The sequence below is a fragment of the Artemia sp. Qi Xiang Cuo genome, chromosome 3 (assembly GCF_049724085.1).
Source record: "Artemia sp. Qi Xiang Cuo chromosome 3, ASM4972408v1, whole genome shotgun sequence".
Classification (NCBI taxonomy): domain Eukaryota; kingdom Metazoa; phylum Arthropoda; class Branchiopoda; order Anostraca; family Artemiidae; genus Artemia; species Artemia sp. Qi Xiang Cuo.
Window position 1 is genome coordinate 62987733 of NC_142796.1, and position 24495 is coordinate 63012227.

At 32.8% G+C, this 24495-nt stretch overlaps 1 protein-coding gene across 1 annotated transcript in view; it reads right to left on the reverse strand.

The window, feature by feature from the left end:
* The window catches only part of LOC148954393 (sphingomyelin phosphodiesterase 4), a 90903-nt gene that overhangs the window by 24237 nt on the left and 42171 nt on the right, over window positions 1-24495 (reverse strand). Inside the window, exons 5-7 of the mRNA XM_089087077.1 lie at window positions 9265-9562; window positions 4397-4588; window positions 2372-2465 (exon numbers count right to left, since the gene is read on the reverse strand). Coding sequence (XP_088943203.1) covers window positions 2372-2465; window positions 4397-4588; window positions 9265-9562 — 584 coding nt within the window. The remainder of the gene's footprint in view (window positions 1-2371; window positions 2466-4396; window positions 4589-9264; window positions 9563-24495) is intronic.

Sequence of the window (24495 nt, forward strand, 5' to 3'; positions counted from 1 at the left end):
AGCTGGATTTAGTTCTGAAAATGCAATTCTGTTAATTGAGAAGAATTTTAAGCCATATCAATATTTTTTTTCAAAATTTAGGAAATGTATTTGCATATCTTTAAAACCTTATAAATTGGGATTGAGCAAAGTTGTTAAGCTGAAAACAGTTTTGTTGTACTTCATTTAAGCCGAACATCTATTTTGCAAGTTTCCCTTTTATAACACACAGATATTTAAAGGTAAGGACACTCTAGAGGGAGAAGGAGTGGATGCAGGTACTTCAAAATACCTTCCCGGGACATATTTTGGCGATTAGACCCATCCCTGAAAGTTTCATTTTCCTAACCTAGCCCCTTTCCAAGATAGCCAAAAGTGGCTAAAATAGAATTTTACCCAAAGCCTTGACAGAACTATGTAATTAGTTTCAATTATTTGTTTTCACAGTCCATTGTGAAAGGGACTGTGAAAAAGGCCCACCGATTAATGACACATGTAAGCCATTCATTGAAGGACTCATTGGACGTTCAATTCGGTTCACGGAAGAAGTTTTATTTCTACCGCACAATATATCCACCGCACAACATATAATAGAGGTTATTATATATCTTGAAAAAAAAACACTGAAAGGGGATCCAAATTTCTCCTTTCTTTTTTTTGCAATCTTTTTTTTTTGTTATATCAAAATAATGTTTTTTTATGTTTTAAATTGTCCATTGATGTAAATAAGTCGTAGAATCTGTAATAGGTTACATCCAAAAAGAGTCTGTAAATAAGCATCAAAAATCTTCTGTCAAAAGTAAGTAAACGAACTATTAGAAGATTAAATTATTGTATTAATTTTTTTGAATTTGCACTGAAAATACCATTATTTGTGAAAAAACTTTAGCGTAAAGAGCGAGGTATTGAGGAGGGGGCAACCCCCTCACATACGTAATAATTTCTGTTCGTTTCGAGTTTTAAAGTTTCTCCTTACTTTCAGTTGAAAAAAAACTATTTTTATTTAATTTTTGATCGTTTTTTAAATAATGCCGGGGAATCCGGCTCCCTCTCCATGGAAAATTCCCTCCACCACAAAAAACCCTCCATGGAAGGATCTCCCATATACCCCCCCCCCCCATCAGGAAAATCTCCCCACTCCCTAAAAATATCAGTACACTTCCCAATAACCAATACTATATGTAAACAATGGGCAAATTTATAGCTTGCAGCCCTTCACCCGAAGACTGTGGGGGTCAAGTCATTCTAAAAAACTGAGTTATTAGATTTTTCGACTATGCTGAACAAAATGGTTGTCTTAAAAATTTGATCAGGCGACATTGGGAAAAAAAGAGCTACCCGCCCACCAATATTTTTGGTCACTTACAAAGGGTACTAGAACTTTTGATTTCCAATCAATTGAGCCCTCTCCTAATCATCTAGGATCACTGGTTCAATACGATTACCCCTGAAAAAAAAACACACATCCGTCATTTATCTTCTGGCAGAAAAAAAATGCGAAATTCGACATTTTTGTATGTAGGAGCTTCAAACCCCTACAAGATGGTTCCCCAATTTCCCCCCAAAGAGTCTAGCGTCTCTAGAATCGGAGAGGAACTTATAATCAATATGCAACTGAACAAAATGCAATTGAGAACGACTTTAATTGCGAATAAAGAACGTTTCTCTTTTTTGAGAGTTTAATACTTATTTCTTAAAAATGAGGGAGGATAATGCTACCTCCGTTAAGCCCCGTTTTTTACATTCAATTTTAACTTTTCACAATACAGCTTTTTGGACCGGATGGGCCAGAAAAAAAACATAAACTTAGATGCTCAATGAATGTATTTTTCTTCAAACTGTTTTTGCAACAAAAAATAAATAAAATGGCAGAAAACGTGTTTTTTTGCCATGACGCAATTTTTCACTGCTTAAAAAGGACAATAGAACTATCAATTTTCGTTTGAATGAACTGTCTCAAACGAGGCTTTCTCAAATCGTCCTTTCGTTGAAATGTAAAGTTGGTCATTAAAAAAAAGTCTCTGTTCTGCATCAAGCGATAATTTCCGCTGTTTGAGAGAAAACACGCTTATTATGCAGCTTAACTTATGTTATTTTTTCACATTTGTTGTATAGTATGACGCTATGGTGTGTTGTACTGTGTAATATTTTACTGAACTTTTTTTTCTTTTTTGTTTTACACCCATCTTTTGTTTTTTGTCTCTTGTATAACGTTTTACTGTACTTGTTTTCTTCTTTTTCTCGTTTTGAACTCAACTTGCTTTTTGTTCAAGTCGGTAAGAAAATAAATTATTATTAAGATCATTATTATAATGATTTTTTGACAGTCATATAATTAATTATCAAAAAAACAAATATCTAAAAACGAAATAAACGCCATGCTTATACTTACCACCAGAAGATTTTGGCTGTTCAGGTACATTTGCGAGATGAGAATTTTTTATCCGCAGTTTTGCTTGCTCCGCTGAATGCAGCAACTGATCAACCTGAAACATTGAAGTTTACAACTAGAAATACGTGTTTTCGCAGAAAGTTATATTGTTTTTCACTGATTTAGGTGGTAAGATATCTATAGAAATAAAAATTATTGCCTTGTTTCGTGTTTGTTTTTCAGTCCTGTTTGAACTTCCTTTCAGTTATGATGCTGCGACTGCACTAATTTTGATTTTTCTTTTTAGTTTTAATGGTCATGTATTTTATTGCAAGTCTTATTTTATATTTATATGTTATTTACTCACGGCGGCTCTTATATATAGAGCCGCATTATTCACATTTAGGAAAAAATTTCGCTGACATTTAGGAAAAATTTTTACTCTCTTAAATAAATTCTCGTTGTTTTAACTTTTGTTATTTTTTTGCTGGATTGGTGGAATGAAACCATGTTCCAATTGTTTCCTGAAATCTAATGTGGGTGATTACGATGATGATTCCTGGAGTATTAGTGGAATATTGGAGGATTCCTGGAAATATTGTCGTCTTAAAAACCAGGAAGCTTCAACCGTGGTTTTAGGAGGTATGTTTACGGAGCACCGGAGTAATGATACTGGGATAGCAGGACAATATAAATCCGTTGGTTTGAATTATTTGTTCGAGGGTATGACACAATCTGATGATGGAGATTGTGATGCGGGAGGCTCCAAAGTTTCCCACCTTAACCACAAAGGGTGAAAACTCTTCTTTCAATTTCTTAAATGAGATACGTGAACTTCCCATATTTTCAGATTATCAGTCTTACTGACAATTGGCTAAATGACCACAACTCAGCCCTCCTACAAATTCCAGGATACAAATTTTATCAAAGGAATCGACAACTCAGACCACAATGAGAGAAAGAATCATATATCCGAAGGAATATTTGAGGTTGTGGAACGAGCCAGTAGTATATCAAAAATGTTATTTGAACCATTTATTCTTCAGCTTACACAGAAACCAGAATACGTGTTTGTAATTGTGTTGTATAGGTCACCATCTGACTCTATAACAGTTTTCATAGATCTTCCGGATAAACCACTTGAGAATTACTAATTGGTACGAGTCTATTTATAATGCTTGGTTAACATAATATTGATTATGATTATTATGGGCTTGATATGAGCATTTCTATGGATTTTTCTGCAACTTATTATTTCTTGTTGTTACTGCTTATGTTTTTGTTATTATATTGTCATTTTAGTGCTGTTGTTATTGTTTATTTTCTTCTATTAATATATACACGCGGGTCATTACTCGTCAATCGCAGCTTACTGACAATGCTTTCTTTGTTTGTTTTTTTTTTAATTTTTCAGATCCAAGAATCACTATCATAGATGCATCAGACCATCTTCTTGCATCTTTTCCATCATCAGATACATTTGCATTATATGCAAATATCATGGTTGCAGCAGTAGCTATAGCCTAATAAGGAACGCACCACATCCAATAATAACCGAAATTTAAGAAACATATTTAAAAAAACTGGCAAATGAGAAAAGATTGCAATTCTAGCTGATTCAGGAATGGTAAGTATTATCTAAATTAGTCTGAACAGCAAGAAGTTACTTTGAAAACAGATTAAGAGAAGCTCGAAAAATAGCCTGAAACCCCTAAAAATGGCGTTGGATCGAATCAAAAAGTACACCATTGACATAACCTTGGCCTCAAACCCTGTACAGGAACTTCCCACCTTGATTAACAAGGAAAATCACTTTTTTTAAATTGGTTAGTACTAATAAGTCCTCTTTATTTCGGTTTTTTTTTTCTCTGCTGCTAGTGGGGCACTGGAACATCATAGACAACAGTTTAAGATCTCACTTTAAACGAAATTGCTATATCTTAGTACCTTTTGTAAATTAAAAAACAAAACATTTAAAATAAAATCATTTTTTGCCAAAATAAATTAATAGAATAATGCTGTTTAATAGACCAAACATAGACTTACAAGATTTGACACCTGATGTCCAAACATAAACACGTGGGCATAACCGGAACCTTCCATCTGGAGAATATGATGATGAACAATACCAAGTAATTCCGTATCTGGGCCAGGGGTTCGCATGCGTGGGGATATGCTATGAGATAACGTGTTTTCAGCATTGGCTATCATCTTACCCAAGTCTTTCAGACCGAATACCTAAAAAGGATTCAACATGAATATGAAAACCATCAAACGGTTAGGGAACGCAACTCAACATATCTAAAATAGGCAGCTACGGGCAATCCGAATTTTGACGTTCACTTCAATGCCACAAAATTACCTAGTGCCTTCAGCCAAAAGTGCCAACAGAAATTACTTTTCAGAAAGAGTAGGGAGGAGGGGGCAAGCCCGCGGGAATTGCTCCAAATGAAGGGAGCAAAAGTTTGACAAAGTATGCTTCGTTAAAAGAAATAGAACTTATTTCTAATACAATAACATTTTTAATTTCATAAACATTCTTCTATTCCCCCTATAGAAAGGAGCAGTTACCTTCTTGGATCTTTTCAGCCTTCTGTGGTTGAATGTAGTGCTATGGGCTTTATTCAATTAGCAAAAACCAATACAGACACTCTTAATTTCTAATCTATTTATAGACACAAGGTAAACAGAAACCCGTATATCACCTCATTTGTGCCATAACGGGATTAATAGACCAAATAGGATACAGTTACAAACATTGTATAGGGACATATTTCCACTCCAAATCGATCGGCAAAGTCCATGATATGTATATTCTATCCCTTTTCATCCTAGATTTTTTCCATTTTATGGTTATACGTAAGCAGTTGGTAGATTTGAGAAGAGGGGGGGGGGGTCAACGAATTTTGGAAGGGTCGATCAGCTTGAGAAATTCTGGGTAAATTTGTTAAATTGGGAATGGTGCATAGAATTTTTGTATTTTGAGGAATTGTGAATAGTTTTTGGTTAGTGAGGTTTCGAGTCTTTAATTTTTTTGGCACTTGTCTGTTATATAAAACATACTCGAGAAGTGAAGTTTGGTTAGTGCTAATGAAATGAACCAAATATGATGAAAATATAGTACTTTATTAGCAAAATTGTTAAAACTACATCATGGAAATATACGCCCAGAACACAGAAATGTCCTCAAGAATCGCGCTAAAATGAACTCTGACTTCTGCCTTTACTGCCGCCCGCCACATGTACTCTATTAAGTATGAATGTAAATGATGGCGGGATGTACCACGGTGTTTGCCGAACCCCACATTCTCTAAATCTTTCGGGTAGAGGCGCCGGTTTCTGGGTCGACAAAATTCTTTTTGTTGTTAAAATTTTTTTATGTCAAATTTTGAATTCTTGGTCAGCATACCTGAGAACTCTAGGCAGGCATGCCTTTCCAAAAACTAACAAACAAGTATGTGTCCAATAAGAGAGTCATGCATACTCCTGCCATTTACCCGTGCCCCAGCCATTTAAACATTTGCCTCTCAATTACTTGGACTATCTGTCTTGGCTTTTCTCTGTCTACAATTAGCCATGTCTTGATGCAACCTACTGCAAAATACTTGATAACTTCAATTCATTTAACTTCCCTTATCCTGGAAAAATATAATTGCTTGTTCTTCGGTCTTTGGCAAATCCTAAATCTTAATTTGAACATCTATGGTGAGACACTATATTCTACAACTAGTCAATGCAAACTAACCGGTATCCTCAAGAATCGCGTTGATAATGAACTAAAATGAACTAGGTCAAAAAATCACGTTAATAATTAACTTTTCTTTGTCTTTGAGACGGTCAGCCGACGCCGAAGCTCCCAATTTAATAAATCACAAATAACTATAAAGTATTCTATTTTCATAATTTTTTTTTTCATTAGCATTAACCAAACTGCACTTCTCGAGTATGTTTCATAAAATAGACAAGTACTATTTTTGGTTTTATTATTGTTATCATCATTATTATTTTGTGTGCGAGTATTGTGTGTTATTAAGATGTTATGCGTCTTTTTTCATTGCTATTTTTATTACTGTACAATTTTTATGTTACGGTAGCGTTATTGTTATGTATTTTTTTATTAGGACCGTAAGTTTTTTTTTTTTTTTTTTTGCTTTTGCGATAGCTCGAAAAAGATTTCGTAGCAATATCTATATATCTATTCCATCAGTTCACCAAGTATAAAGAAAAAGAAAATAAGTACTTCTTGGAATCTCTTCTCATAAGCAAGGGCATATCCAAGATTTTTGTTCAGGGGATGGGGATTTTTTAGGGGGTAAGGGTTTTCAAACCCCGTAATCCCCCTTGAGTATGGCTCTACCTGTAGGGGGTATCTTTTTCAGCTATTGTATATTTTTTTCCATTTATTTCTCTGCTTTGTCAAGGAAAAGAAGGTAAAACAGTTTTGACATCAACCTAACCAGAGAAAAAGAGCACCAAAGAGTTTAGTGCTATCCTTTAAAACTTAGGTTTTGTTTTTGTTCCCTTGCCGCGCGGTTAGGGTAACAACGACTAGATTTGTGTTAATGATCAAAAATATAGTAGGGAAGCCATTTGCTTTAAAAGTTGCTATACTAGGCAGGTGAAACTTTCAATTTATCCCAATTTAAGTTCACACGTTCATGCTTTCCCTATTTGTACGGCCTATTTGTGAGTCCAGCAAAAGTGGTACTAATCTTTAATCACATGAACTGCCCTTATAATTGTACAAAGCTAAGACTAAATCAATCATTTTCGACAAAAAAATTACAAAATTCTCCAAAAATGGGCTTCCGGGAGACCCATAAATTTCAACATCATCCCTTATTTTTAATTTGATCTTACGATCGGTTTCGTCACGATATCAATATTTAGAAAAAGCTTTACTAAACTGTATGAAACTTTTTAAGCATTTGCTAATTGTGGCGTCTGTTGTTCCTGTATTACAGGTTTTTATCAGGTTGAAGAGACGAGCATGGCTTTTTTCCTCAGTTTTAGTCTGTAAGAAAGAAAAAAAATTAAAAAAATAACTAATTATAAAATATGAAATTAAATAACTTAACAAAGGAAAAATGAAAGACAGGATCATGCATGACAATAAAATTCGAAGTTCTTTGCCAAGAACATTGGTACATCTTTGGTTAAATAAGCCTATCATATTTGAGTTATTTTTTATTTATTTTTGATATAGTTTATATTGAGTTAGTTATTTTGTACATTTGAGCTAAAAGGCCGAACTATCAATATTAATATCAGAATAAGAGCACAGCAAGATCTACGATAGATTATGAACGATTTGCCGTGCCTCCTTAATCTTAATACTGGATTTATTTCGTAACTAGAAATGGCATTTTTTTTTTCTCACTAGCCAGTTTTTTACCACATTTTTTCAATTTTAGATTACTTTGGACCTTTGTTCGTCCTTTACTAGGTTGGAGCTACCGCCGCAACCATGATTTCTGACGAAGATCAATTTTTTAATTTTTTGTACTGAATATAAATAGAAAATTGTACCAATACGTACAACCGCGTGAAAAAGGCAAGGCCGACCGGAAGGAAACTAGTCAACATGGAATCCCGTCGAAAATCTTACTTATCCTTGAATATTACATACATTATTATTATTACTTACTTTCCCCCTATTTTGTGGAATTCACTTGTGGGCTTCTATTAGCAATGAAGTTCGATGAGACGAAACTCATTTTAAAATATGCTATATTCGGTATGCCTATGATAGGCGTACCTAACCAGAGATGAACGAATGTACTTGGCAAACGGGATGAATTTGTGCAAATTCGCTTCTCAGGGGGCAAATTTAGGCGGTCCCGTTCGGAATCTCACTTTTTTTTATTTTGCCGATTGATTCTAATACTTTTAATAGTACCCATCGTTTCATATTTTCTCAAGCCACTCCCCCTTCCGAAGTAATTCATGCGAACATGCCTGTATCTAATATAATTTAATCCTAAATTATTGATTATAATATAGACTGTTTAGTTAGTGAAAAAAAGGTCCTTAAGCAAATTATACAAGATATATTATTGATAACATATTCATAATCCTATGAGTCTTTAAAAAAACATGACTAATTACAGGAATACTTGAATAATAATGGAACATAAATTCACTAAAGACCCATTCACACTGCGAATTGACTCACATTGAGATGCAGCAAATGCTTTATTTTGGTATCAATAGAGTTCGAAGCCATTGACAAAAAGAATTAATTGGAGGCACAATAATCAGAACAATATCCAGAGAAATCTGAATCGAGATTCGGAATTCTCGAGTTTTGAATTGAACCAAAGCCTGTCAAAAATTAAGGTTAATTATCTAGCATTCATAGCCTAATCTATCCACAACCAAATTCAGTTTGAGTCAAGCACAGCTAAGGCTGATAAATCAAAACATAAGGAAAATTTGATCAATAAGAATCTTCGAAATTACGGCCTAGATTGTAGTACTGATGGTTTTTTAATTAAAATAAAAACTATAATTTGGTCAATAGCATCAGTTAATACCCGATATCTGAATATGGTGAATATGAGTAATTTTCAAATATCACTTTGCATAGCTCTTAGAATAGGCGTCTGGGATTCATCCCCTCTGAAGGAAAAAAAATAATTGAAAAAATTAAAATTAGAAAAAGAAAAGAAGAAGCCAAAAAATCAACTTCTGTGTTTTCAAGCTCTTTCACTCAATAGAGAACTTCTATCCCTCTTGAGCCCAGAATACCAGCATCTATGGGCCTTAAATACTCATCACCATATTGAGATAGGTCTTTTATACCTGGAACGAATGTTTTCAGTGACGCTTGTGGTTTCTCTTGCACCCGGGCCAAGATCTTGATTAGCCCCTCTTTCCCTCCCCTAGAACCGCTTCTGAGTGTTTTTTCTTACCTTTGCAACACGAAATAGCATCAAAGCATGTTTAGGGTAGGTCAATTCCATTCGAGTAAGCCTGTTTAGAATCTTCCAAAAAAACACGGTATAAAAAAGAAGATTCTCAGCAATGAAAAATTGCCATTTCGAGTCAACACATCGCTCTTCAGTTTCTGATCTTTCTGCATAGCGCCAAGGCTGAACATATGACAGCCACATTTCAAGAACAATCCGGAACGAGGTATCAAGTGGCCAACGATCAACAGCTTGGGTTAGGAAGATGTAAAGCTCTTTTTGGAAGAAGCCTATGTAAAACCTAGAATATACTTTTTGTGGTCAGGAAAACTAAATGTTCTCAGTTAGCATTAAATACTGTACCAAAGGGTATGGATAGCTTATAGGAGTGAAAACTGGCACTAATGTATACAAGAAATAACTCTCAACGCCATCTAGCATGTAGCGACACTTGGTGTTTTTTTATAACTCTGTAATCATTTTTCTGTCAGGAGCTGAGATCAGATACTTATTACTACCTCAATTTTAGCAATTACACTAATTAAATTAATTATTCTTATTATTACATTGATGAAAATATCAAGTGTCGCCAAACGGTAGATGACGTTGAGTTGTTTTTGTCGACACTACCGCCAGTTTCCACTCTTTATAAGTTACCCATATTCTTTGTACTGTTCATTGCTGTGGCGTCGAAAAAATAAACAAAACGAAGAACAGATGGAAGAATATTTTTCAAACAAAACTAATCACATCCTTGCCTTAATTTTACAACTCTGAATAGCATCGAAGGGTGTTTGGGACGAGAATTCTATTTGGGTCAACCTAGTCAAAAAATGTTCAAAATTTGTCGTATAAAAAAGACACTTTCCGATGAAGTTAGAATAAACTATAAGTAACGAAAAATTCAATGCATTCTAAAATAATGGTTATTTCGGTAAATCTCAGCCAATCACTATATTTAGCTTTGAAAACAATCGTGTGATATTATGCAACAAGTATCTGAAGCCTGAATCCAAGCTGCTGTTACTCATTATACAGTCAGCAGGTTTCATCAAAATGGTGATGTAATTTGCTTAACTAAAACATTCGAAAATTTATTGCACAAAAAAATAATTATTTTTAATTTTTAATAATGTATAAGTTAAGAAAATAATTCAATGCAGTGTAAAATAGTTTTTCATTGCAAAATTTGAAAATTTATTGCATAAAAAATACTTTTTATAAATATATAATAATCTATAAGTAATTAAAATAATTTTTTAATATGCTATAAAATAATCTCGCTGTATAATTTGTTGTTGGCAAGGACACATCCAGAGGGTTACCGGGTTTGACCTCCCCCCCCCCCTAAAAAAAATTAACTGACTTAAAAATGTAATAATTATGCATGTTGTCAAATTTCTGTTGCATTTTTAAGTTTTTTTTTTGTAGAACCCCAACTAACCACCATCAAGCTACAATTACTCATTATAAAGTCAGTGAATTTCCTTAAAAAGGTGACTGAATTTGTTTCACTGAATTGCACGAAAATTTATAATAATCAATAAATGATGTAAATAATTTAATGCATTGTAAAATAGTTACCTTTTGTAATCGGCTACGTCGGTAACTCTCAGAAAATAACTATATTCAGGTCTGAAAACAATGCCGTGAGGTTATGCAACAGGTATCAGAAGCCTGAAGCCAAGCTAGTAATACTCATTATACAGTCAGTAGGTATCCTTGAAATGGTGACTGAATTTGTTTCATTATTCGAAACATGACAGGAACCAATTTATCATTGCGTTGAAACTATCTGATTATTTTTTGAGAGAGGGAACTACAAAATTTTATGTCGAGAGGAATAAGGCAAAATATTTCATCTTCAATTCTCACAAAAGAGTGTATGCTACATTTTATTTCTTATGCCTATCATCCAACATGCTCTATTCATAGCATAAAAACAATGGAATATGTAATTGAATAATATAATTTCGTTTTGGTGTATAGCGCATAAAACGATATAAGAATAGTCTTAAAACAAGAAGTGCTGCAAAATATGTCGCTCTATCCGTTCCCGGTCTCCCCTTTATTTATTTATAATCTATAAATGAACATTAGAAATAATATTATGGAATCAATTAAAATATGAGAGGAAAAAAATCATCACAAAAACAGTAATCAACGATATCAAAGATCATCAAAACAGCAATAACAATAACCATTAAGAATAACAAAAAAAAAAAACAGTTCAACCAATAATACGACGGAAAAATCAAACTAGTAGATCAGTGACAGAGATAGTATTATTAGTATTCATAATCATATTGGATGCCACGCAAGAGGGGCGCGCGCAAGCGTCAACGACACGATAACAGGATACAATATTTCTGTTTCTAAAACAGCTGGGTAAATACATCAGATATTTACAACGTCAAAATTAACCACTTCTAAGTCTCCGTATGACACACTACATCTTTTTTCCTCAGTAAACGGTGGAATTCAGATTAGAAATTTACTACTGGAGAGCCAAAAACTATTATAAAGCCAAGCTAGGCTTTTAAGGTTATAACCCCCTGTATTTAGATATATATTACTGTACACACGAATATTTTTTAATGCATTTGTAACCTACTCGGAGTAATTTTCAAAAATTGACAGGAAAAACAGAATATTGAGCCACTTAACTTAGTCCAAACGATGTAACGAAATCATACCTATTAAAGCACATAAACTCAAACTTTTCAATATTTATAGATAAGACAATGTAACTGAGCACAGACCACAGCTTACGTATATTGTAAGCCAACCCTCGACGAGAAAAACTAACTATAGGACATCATTGGCACATGCACTATAACCTAAACTAATGTCACGAGAAAGCACAGTAGGATACATATGTTTCAGATAATAGCGAGGATACATTGAAAAACATAAGGAGACAAAACATCTCTCTCACTCATTCCTTGGATACCAGCTACCGAATCAAGAATATGGAACAGCCACTTAATACACACATAAGAATTCCCCAACCAATCGCGCAATATAGAAATAACTGAATGACTGACTCGGAACAAGCGAGGGAATACAAGGCCTGGACGTGAACAGTATTGTCAAAAGCCCAGGAAATGTCTACTGTGCACCCTATTAGCAACCGGCTAAGTACATGATGCGCCTGAGGGCAACCAACTCCTCTTCGAAATCCTAGTTTAAAAGACAACAAAACACACACAGAAATTATACCAGGGAGAAGCATATGCTTAAAATCTTACTCATAAGCCATGGTATATTTTTCAGTGTATAATTCCAACGTGAATCAAGATTCAGTGAAGACTTGACACTACTAGAAAAAAACTGTCAGGAGCCAGAAATTGAGCAACACAAAACTGGAACGATAAATGCGGGTCGTTCAACAATAATGCAACAATAATTGCAATATTCCTAAAGCATAGGCAATCACAATCAAGAGAATTATTTTACTTTCATCAACAGCACCAGAATTCTGGTGTTGTTGCAACAGAATTCTCAATCAGAAGAATTCTAATCTATTCACTTTCTTCAGCACTGGATTTAAATTACTTGTGATTACCGCAAAAATTATATACTGATACAGAGACACTGACAGGAGTAAACTACATAAATTAGAAAATGTCTCTGAACATAATCATTAAAGACGGAAAATATGTCAATATAACGGCGCACAAAATTCATTAGGTTCAATACTGACTGAGCTGGGGGACACACTCACTGCTATTAATAGCTCTATTCCAAGTCTTTTTACTATTTAGAGCGTTCATGCGTTGATCCATTCATTACATAAGGAGGAATCGTATTCTTTCTTCGTTTTTTTTTGCTTGACTGTATACACAAGACCGGAAAAAGGTCGATTACAAGCACTCCACTAGCACGACCAAAACTATGCTTGGTTCTTTACTTTTATCCCTTCCAGAGGTTCATTCTGCAGTAACTTGTGGGAACCTGAACTTAGGTGCTCAATCGGAACCGCAGCCTTTTTGGTCGACTTTAGACATGCGCTATCTGGTAATAATACGGACTCACGATTGCCTTAGAATCAGGACACTTAATCGAAGTCTGAATTAAGTGAAATGGGACTTCAATAGCTGAGAGTAGAGGGCACAAATTAGTAACATACAACTTAACGTTTATCCGATTCCAATCGGGCTGCTGATACCATTTGAACGAGGACACTTCAAGTGGCTTTGAAGATCAGGAGGTTCAATTAGGCAAGAAAAAGGGAGATGGTCGTTATTGATTTTATCCTCATCAACAGACATCTCAGATTTAATTGGACCAAGTTTCGACACGTTAATATGGTTGAGACTGAACTCAACAGAGCCTCAATTATGAACGTTAGTATAGGCAAGGTTCTTGGCAGCGGAATGAAAAACACTTGGTAGAAAACCTAGCAAAGAGATCAGATGAGGTAAAAAAATCAGTATTCATATCACCGGCTAGGATCCAATCCACATTTTTATATGCAAATTTTATGAAAAAAGATTTAACTTTATGGCAAGCTTTAGCAAAACAGTAAATTACGGAGTATCTTGATGGTTGCATGGGAGATACATATTTACGTAAACTATCTTATTACAATGGAATGCTAGAATATAATCATAACAGAAAATTTTCATAGGGTGATATCCCGTTCTATTGAAGACAGCGGTGTCACTGGAAGGATGACTCCGGGTTTTTTGCTTCTCGAATAAATATGTCATCTGTAGCAGACCACTTTAAACTGTTCGTATTAAATTTGGAAAGTAGATGCTCCAGTACGAATACAACATAAAAGTTTAGCAGCTCGTCCGTTAGCAAATCCTGATCTTCCGTAACATTAATATTCAGAGAAACAAGACTTAGGGCTGTAGGAGAAGCCATCATTCTCTCTTGAGAAACACATTTCTCGATACGAAGCATTTTAAACTGTAAGTAACATGACTTCCTCCGGAACTGGTGCACTTAGGAGCAGCCGAGCATGGACTCCGCGTGGCGTTCTTGTGAGCTCCAACACAGCGGAGATATATTAGTAAGTCGGGAGATCCTGAGGATCTAGCAATACGGTGATTCATCCCTTGATACCGGAAACCTCAATGCGATTACACTTGACAGATCTTGACGCAGAAATGCTCATATTCAAGCCACAGACTATATTTAATTGCAATTTTATGTGCTATATGATCCAGAAATTCCAAATGAAAACATTTTAAAGTCCTTTTTTTATGGCATGTGGTAATCCCGGTGTGCTTTCCTTTAGAGACGATTCTGGTACATTTTCAGGAATACCCCAAACAATGCCAAATGCCTTTTTTATACATTGGGTAGGCTCTTAGAGGCTGAAGCGGTAAGGAATATTTTCTGATTACCTCTCTCGAGTGACTAAGATCCACTCTTGATTCTGATGGTCAGGTTTTACACCTAAAATTCCATCATGACCTTCAAACTTATCCAGTCTATCTTTTTACAAATCAAGATTACTTAGATCGGTAGAAACATTTTTTACAATGACTATACACGTGGGTTTATTTTCCAATTCAATGGGAGCGGCGGTTGGGAAATACATCTGGGGTTTTAGCTTTTCTGACATTGAGTGTAGTTCATTGAAACAAGCGTTGAACTTAGTGCTAAGCATGGATTATGTTGAAGAGGAATTATCAAGATCCCTTTTGCGTTCCGTATCACGAAGTCAGGCACATCTAAATTTTCAACGTCGCATATTTCAAACGTGCAAGAATTTCGGCAATACTTTTTTTTGCAGTTGTTCCCAACTTGCCTGAAAAGAACTTCCCTCGGAAATGATTCCTAGAAAAAAAGCTTTCTTACATCTAACACATTAGTAGCCAAAATTCCAAAGCATGGCCTTTAATAAAATCATGGGAAACCTCTCATTCAAGCTATTCTGTGTGAAATTCAATATTGGACTACAGAAAGATTTATTTTTTGACCAAATTCCAAGAACTGACAATTTCACTTAAAATCATGGACTTACTTATTAGTAGAGTAGTAAGTTATACTTCTAACAGACGTATAGGAATTACCATGCTATTTGCTTGAAGCTATAGGAAAACATTTCTATGGAAGCTATACACCTTTTCAAAGAGAGTGAGTATCCTTTCACATGGCCTTATACTTCTAACAGACGTATAGGAATTCCCATACTATTTGCTTGATGTTCTACACCTTTTCAAAGAGAGTGAGTACCCTCTCACATGGCCTTATACTTTGCAGGGACGTATAGGAATTCCCATACTATTTGCTTAATGGTCTACACCTTTTCAAAGAGAGTGAGTATCTTCTCACACCTATACTCCCTTGCTACCTTTCCAAACAAAGTGATAAAAAAAAACATGTCTTTAGCAACTTCGTTCATCATGATAGTGTATAAGATTGAAAACCTACAAGAAAACCTACGCTTGAGGCAGTGCAGTTTGACGTGCACATTGCAAAAAGCAACCAATCCTTTACCTATAAAGTAGACAAACACGTTTTGGAACTATGGTTGAGAATGTATAACGCAAGCAGACTGGTTTTGAGGCACTTTCATCATAACATGTTTTTGTTTTTGTTTGGCAATTGCCGTTTTTATTCGATAACAAGTACCATTCATTGCGATCGTAGCTCTATGTTGGCTCGTTTCTGATGTTTGAACAGTGTTGTCAATTTTAAAATAGAGTTTAACATTATAGTATACTAAAAAGTTGATACTAAGAGAGATGTAGATGGCAAGAAAAGAATTTTAATAATTGGCCGTAAACTATAGTTTTTGTGTTTACTTAAAATATGAGCTAATAAAGGTTTTGTCCGTAAAATCTGAGCTAATAAGGGTTTTTGACCATAAACTCTAGTTTTTTGTAAGAAAATTATGGAAAATACAATTCTCTGGTTCAAATGTGAAACTTAAGTCCAGTTTCAGATCGAAAAATAAACTACTTCCGTAAAATCTGAGCTAATAAGGGTTTTTGACCGTAAACTCTAGTTTTTTGTAAGGAAATTATGGAAAATACAATTCGTTGGTTCATAGGAGAAACTTAGGTCCCTTTTTGGATCAAAAAATAAACTGTCTCTGTAAAATCTAGGCTAATAAGGGTTTTTGACAGTAAACTATAGTTTTTTGTAAGAAAATTATGGAAAACACAATGTGCTGGCTCATAGATGAAACTTAAGTCCAGTTATGGATCGAAAAATAAACTATTTCCGTAGAATCTGAACTAATAAAGGTTTTTGGCCGTATACTCTAGTTTTTGTGTGTCCTTAAAATATGAGCTAATAAAGGTTTTTGTCCAGGTAAACTCTAGTTTTTTGTCAGAAAATAATGGAAAATACAATTCTCTGGTTCAACTGTGAATTTTAAGTCCAGTTTTGGATCAAAAAATAAACTATTTCCGTAAAATCTGAGCTAATAAGGGTTTTTGACCGTAAACTCTAGTTTCTTAAGAAAATTACGGAAAATACAATTCTTCGATTCAAATGTGAAACCTAAGTCCAGTTTTGGATCGAAAAATAAACTATTTCCGTAGACTCTGAACTAATAAAGTTTTTTGTTCGTATACTCTAGTTTTTTTGTTTCCTTAAAATATGAGCTACTAAAGGTTTTTGTCCGTAAACTCTAGTTTTTGTAAAAAAAATTATGGAAAATACAATTCTCTGGTTCAAATGTGAAATTTAAGTCCAGTTTTGGGTAAAAAAATAAACTATTTCCGTAAAATCTGAGCTAATAAGGGTTTTTGACCGTAAACTCTAGTTTTTTGTAAGAAAATTATGGAAAATACAATTCTTTGGTAATAAATGTGAAACTTAAGTCCAGTTTTGGATCGACAAATAAACTATTTCCGTAAAATCATAGCTAATAAGGGTTTTTGACCGTAAACTCTAGTTTTTTTGTAAGAAAATTATGGAAAACACAATTCGTTTGCTCAAATGTGAAATTTAAGTCCAGTTTTGGATCAAAAATAAACTATTTCCGTAAAATCTGAGCTAATAAGAGCTTTTGACCGTAAACTCTAGTTTTTTGTAAGAAAATTATGGAAAATACAATTCTCTGGTTCAAGTGTGAAACTTAAGTCCAGTTTTGGACTGAAAAATAAAATTTTTCCTTAAAATATGAGCTAATAAAGGTTTTTGTCCGTAAACTCTAGTTTTTTGTAAGAAAATTATGGAAAATACAATTCTCTGGTTCAAATGTGAAACTTAAGTCCAGTTTTGGATCGAAAAATAAACTATTTTCGAAAAATCTGAGCTAATAAGGGTTTTTGATCGTAAATTCTAGTTTTTTGTAAGAAAATTATAGAAAATACATTTCATTGACACATAGGTGAAACTTAAATCCAGTTTTGGATCGAAAAATAAACTATTTCCGTAGAAACTGAACAAGTAAAAGTTTTTGATCGTAAACTCTAGTTGTTTTGTTTCCTTAAAATATGAGTTATTAAAGGTTTTTGTCCGTAAACTCTAGTTTTTGTAAAAAAAATTATGGATAATACAATTCTCTGGTTCAAATGTGAAATTTAAGTCCAGTTTTGGATAAAAAAATAAACTATTTCCGTAAAATATGAGCTAATAAAGGTTTTTGTCCGTAAATCTAGTTTTTTGTAAGAAAATTATGGAAAATACAATTCTCTGGTTCAAATGTGAAATTTAAGTCCAGTTTTGGATCAAAAAATAAACTTTTTCCGTGAAATCTGAGCTAATAAGGGTTTTTGACAGTAAACTCTAGTTTTTTTGTAAGAAAATTATGGAAAATACAATTCTCTGGTTCAAATGTGAAACTTAGGTCCAGTTTTGGATCGAAAAATAAACTATTTTTGTAAAATCTGAGCTAATAAGGGTTTTTGACCGTAAACTCTAGTTTTTTGTAAGAAAATTATATAAAATACAATTCGTTGGCTCATAGGTGAAACTTAAGTCCAGTTTTGGATCGACAAACAAACTCTTTCCGTAGAATCTGAACTAATAAAGGTTTTTGGCCGTATACTCTAGTTTTTGTGTTTCGTTAAAATATAAGCTAATAAAGGTTTTTGTCCGTAAACTCTAGTTTTTTGTCAGAAAATAATGGAAAATACAATTCTCTGGTTCAACTGTGAATTTTAAGTCCAGTTTTGGATCAAAAAATAAACTATTTCCGTAAAATCTGAGCTAATAAGGGTTTTTGACCGTAAACTCTAGTTTTTTGTTAGAAAATTACGGTAAATGCAATTCTCCGATTTAAATGTGAAACCTAAGTACTGTTTTGGATCTAAAAATAAACTATTTCCGTAAAATCTGAGCTAATAAGGGTTTTTGACCGTAAACTCTAGTTTTTTGTAAGAAAATTGTGGAAAATACATTTCGTTGACTCATAGGTGAAACTTAAATCCTGTTTTTGATCGAAAAATAAACTATTTTCTTAGAATCTGAACTATTACAGTTTTTTGGCCATAAACTCTAGTTTTTGTGTTTCATTACAATATGAGTTACTAAAGGTTTTTGTCCGTAAACTCTAGTTTTTGTAAAAAAAATTATGGAAAATACAATTCTCTGGTTCAAATGTGAAATTTAAGTCCAGTTTTGGATCAAAAATAAACTATTTCCGTAAAATCTGAGCTAATAAGGCTTTTCGACCGTAAACTCTAGTTTTTTTGTAAGAAAATTATGGAAAATACAATTATCTGGTTCAAATGTGAAATTTAAGGCCAGTTTTGGATCAAAAATAAACTATTTCCGTAAAATCTGAGCTAATAGGGGTTTTTGACCGTAAACTCTAGTTTTTTGTAAGAAAATTACGGTAAATACAATCCTCTGGTTCAAATGTGAAACTTAATTCCAGATTTGGATCGAAAAATAAACTATTTCCGTAAAATCTGAGCTATTAAGGGTTTTTGACCGTAAACTCTAGTTTTTTGTAAGAAAATTATGGAAAATAGAATTCGTTTGCTCAAATGTGAAATTTAAGTCCAGTTTTGGATCAAAAATAAACTATTTCCGTAAAATCTGAGCTAATAAGAGCTTTTGACCGTAAACTCTAGTTTTTTGTAAGAAAATTATGGAAAATACAATTCTCTGGTTCAAATGTGAAACTTAAGTCCAGTTTTGGACTGAAAAATAAACTTTTTCCGTAAAATATGAGCTAACAAAGGTTTTTGACTGTAAAATCTTTTTTTTTGTAAGATAATCACGGAGTATACTAGTTTATGACTTTACTATGAGACCTGGAATTAATGCCGGGTCGAAAAATAAACTAGTCCTGAAGAATATGTGAGAGAGAGGGTTTTCGATATACCACTCTAGGTTTTTGTAAGGAAATTGTAGACAATAAGATCCATTTGCTCTTGGGTGAAACTTAAGTACAGTTTTTGATCGGAAAATAAACTATTTCTGTAGAGTCTGAACCAATAAAGGTTTTTGGCCGTAAACTCTAGTTTTTGTTTCCTTAAAATATGAGCTAATACAGGTTTTTGTCCGTAAACTCTAGTTTTTGTAAGAAAATTATGGAAAATACAATTCTCTGGTTCAAATGTGAAATTTAAGTCCAGTTTTGGATCAAAAAATAAACTATTTCCGTAAAATATGAGCTAATAAAGGTTTTTGTCCGTAAATCTAGTTTTTTGTAAGAAAATTATGGAAAATACAATTCTCTGGTTCAAATATGAAATTTAAGTCCAGTTTTGGATTAAAAAATAAACTTTTTCCGTGAAATCTGAGCTAATAAGGGTTTTTGACAGTAAACTCTAGTTTTTTTGTAAGAAAATTATGGAAAATACAATTCGCTGATTCAAATGTGAAACTTAGGTCCAGGTTTGGATCGAAAAATAAACTATTTTCGTAAAATCTGAGCTAATAAGGGTTTTTGACTGTAAACTCCAGTTTTTGTAACAAAATTATGGAAAATACAATTCGATGGGTCATAGGTAAAACTTAAGTCCAGTTATGGATCGAAAAATAAACTATTTCTGTAAAATCTGAACTAATAAAGGTTTTTGGCCATAAACTCTAGTTTTTGTGTTTCCTTAAAATATGAGCTAATAAAGGTTTTTGTCCGTAAACTCTAGTTTTTTGTAAGAAAATTATGAAAAATACAATTCTCTAGTTCAAATGTGAAATTTAAGTCGAGTTTTGGATAAAAAATAAACTATTTCCGTAAAATCTGAGCTAATAAGGGGTTTTTGTCCATAAACTCTAGTTTTGTAAAGAAATAATGGGAGCTATAATGCTCCCATATAGATGCGTATATTAGGCAGAGATATTGGTAAAAAAATTAATTATGACTATAAAATCGTCTATCCAGAGGGCTTTTGAATATGAACTTTAGTTTTTGTATTGCCATAATAGAAAATACAGTGATATTACTCATAAACAGGCTCAATATGCTTTTCGTCTTTGGTATTATTTGGTTCATTGACTGTTTGATCAATGGCAGTAACGTTTGTTGGTGCTTTGTTTTTCATCGATTCATCTTTATATTCCATAGTGATATTTTCTTCAAATACCCTTTTTATTTTTCTGGCAATTTCACTGTCTACTATTACATTGTTTTTACACAGTAAAGAGTTTTAGCACTAAGACAAGATATTGTTTACGACATTAGTAGAAGAGTAGGCCTTTCTTTTTTTTTATCTTCCGATTAATGCTAATATCTGAAAGCTGACGATTTGTTGTATCAGTAGATAATGTGTTACCTGCAACAGTAGCAAGGAGTTGTCCTCTATCATCAATGATTATTTTTATGTTGGCATTCTCTTTGAGTGCAATCATCTCTGGAGATATCAACCTCGCAAATCGACCAACATAAGAGTTGAATTTTTTCGGTACTCCAAAGAAATTTAATTCCTTACTGTAATGACAATGCATGCATACATTTCCAATAGTGCTACCACTTATACTTGTTTCATAGTTTAAATACTTCTCCTTGTCGGCATTCACTGCTACAATAACATTGTCATGTGAACACACTTTATTAAAATGCTCCATCTTCACTTTTTTTAAAGATATGACTAATGTGTTTATCGTTCCACTGCGTAAAAAATACTGATTTACATGCAATAGACTAGGTAGTGTCGATAACCGGCATAGAATACCAGTGGGAAAGCCAAATCGTGTCTCTGAGTAAGCATAGAGTACAATTGTTAGAGCCGTAAGCATATTTTGTCATTTTAAGATACGTACAAAAAAAAAAAGTTGAATAATTTCGAAGTTTAAAAAAAAAGTTTGTTTTTATGAAAAAAATATTGAATTAGAACCATCAGTCCTCATCATTAGGAGTATCCTAAACTGGACTTAAGTTTCACATTTGAATCAGAGAATTGTATTTTCCATAATTTTCTTACAAAAAACTAGAGTTTACGGTCAAAAACCCTTATTAGCTCAGATTTTACGGAAATAGTTTATTTTTTTTCCAAAACTGGACTTAAATTTCACATTTGAACCAGAAAATTGTATTTTCCATAATTTTCTTACAAAAAACTAGAGTTTATGGACAAAAACCTTTATTAGATCATATTTTCAGGAGACAAAAAAACTAGAGTATACTGCCAAAAACATGTATTAGGTCAGTTTATAAGGAAATAGTTTATTTTTCGATCAAAACTGTAATTGAGTTTCCCCTAAGAGTCAACGGAATGTATTTTCTATAATTTTCTTACAAAAAAAACTAGAGTTTACGATCAAAAACCCTTATTAGCTCAGATTTTACAGAAATAGTTTATATTTCGTTCCAAAATTGGACGTAGATTTCATATTAGAATGAGATAGCTGTATTTTCCGTAATTTTCTTACAAAAAACTATAGTTTACGGACAAAAACCTCTATAAGCTCATATTTTGCAGAAATAGTTTATTTTTTGATCCAAAACCCGCCTTAATATTTACAGTTGAACCGGAGAATTGTATTTTAGATAATTTTCTTACAAAAAAACTAGAGTTTACGGTCAAAACCCCTTATTATCTCAGATTTTACGGAAATAGTTTATTTTTTGATCCAATACTTGATTTAAATTTCACATTTGAATCAGAGAATTGTATTATCTATAATTTTCTTACAAAAACTAGAGTTTATGGACAAAAAACTTTATTAGCTCATATTTTAAGGAAACACAAAAACTAGAGTTTACTGCCAAAAACCTTTATTAAGTCAGAGTCTACGGATATAGTTTATTTTTCGATCCAAAACTGTAATTAAGTTTCACCTAAGAGTCAACGGAATGTTTTTCTATAATTTTCTTACAAAAAAACTGGAGTTTACGGTAAAAAACAGTTATTAGCTCAGATTTACGGAAATAGTATATTTTTGATCCAAAACTGGACTTAAGTTTCACATTTGAACCAGAGAATAGTATTTTCCATAATTTTCTTACAAAAAACTAGAGTTTACGGTCAAAAAACCCTTATTAGCTCAGATTTTACGGAAACATAAAAACTAGAGTTTGCGGCAAAAAACCTTTATTAGTTCAGATTCTACGGAAATAGTTTATTTTTCGATCCAAAACTGGACTTAAGTTTCACCAATGAGTCAACGAAATATATTTTCCATAATTTTCTTACAAAAAACTAGAGTTTATGGTCAAAAACCCTTATTAGCTCTGATTTTACGGTCAAAAACCCTTATAAGCTCAGATTTTGCAGAAATGGTTTATTTTTTGATCCAGAACAAGACCTAAATTGAATCATCGAAATGTATTTTCCATAAATTTCTTACAAAAAACTAGAGTTTACGGCCAAAAACTTTTATTAGTTAAGATTCTAAGAAAATAGTTTATTTTTTTATCCAGAAATAGACTTAAGTTTCACATTTGAACCAGAGAATTGTATTTTCGATAATTTTCTTACAAAAACTAGAGTTTTCGGACAAAAACCTTTATTAGCTCATATTATCAGGAAACAAAACAAATAGAGTATACGAACAAAAACATTTATTAGTTCAGAGTCTACATAAATATTTTATTTTTAGATCGAAAACTGGACTTAAGTTTCAAATTTGAGTAAAAGAAATGTATTTTCCATAATTTTCTTACAAAAAAATAGAGTTTACGGTCAAAAACCCTTATTAGCTCTGATTTTACGGAAATAGTTTATTTTTCGATCCAAAACTGGACTTAAGTTTCACATTTGAACCAGAGAATTGTATTTTCCATAATTTTCATACAAAAAACTAGAGTTTACGGTCGAAAACCATTATTAGCTCAGATTTACGGAAATAGTTTATTTTTTGATCCAAAACTGGACTTAAATTTCACATTTGAACCAGAGAATTGTATTTTCTAAAATTTTCTTACAAAAAACTAAAGTTTACGGTAAAAAAACCTTATTAGCTCAGATTTTACGGAAATAGTTTTATTTTTTGATCAATAACTGGACTTAGGTTTCATATTTGAATCGGATAATTGCATTTTTCGTAATTTTCTTACAAAAAACTAGAGTTTACGGTAAAAAACCCTTATTAGCTCAGATTTTACGGAGATAGTTTATTTTTTTATCCAAACCTGGACTTAAATTTCACATTTGAACCAGAGAACTGTATTTCCCATAATTTTCTTACAAAAACCTAGAGTTTACGGACAAAAACCTTTATTAGCTCATATTTTAAGGAAACACAAAAACTAGAGTTTACGGCCAAAAACCTTTATTAGTTCAGTTTCTACGGAAATAGTTTATTTTTCGATCCAAAACTGGACTTAAGTTTCACCTATGACCCAACGGAATGTATTTTCCATAATTTTCTTACAAAAAAACTAGAGTTTACGATCAAAACGATTTATTAGCACAGGTTCTTTGGAAATAGTTTATTTTTCGATCCAAAAAAATACTTAATTTTCACATTTAAATCAGAAAATTGTATTCATTGTAATTTTCTTACGAAAAACTAGAGTTTATGGTCAAAAACCCTTATTAGCTCAGATTTTACGGACAAAAACCTTTATTAGCTCATATTTTAAGGAAACACAAAAACTAGAGTTTACGGCCAATTATTAAAATTCTTTTCTTGCCATCTACATCTCTCTTAGTATCAACTCTTTAGTATACTATAATGTTAAACTCTATTTTAAAATTGACAACACTGTTCAAACATCAGAAACGAGCCAACATAGAGCTACGATCGCAATGAATGGTACTTGTTATAATAAAAAAAAATGGCAATTGCCAAAAAAAAGAAAGAAAAAACATGTTATGATGAAAGTGCCTCAAAACCAGTCTGCTTGCGTTACACATTCTCAACCATAGTTCCAAAACGTGTCTGTTCACTTTATAGGTAAAGGATTGGTTGCTTTTTGCA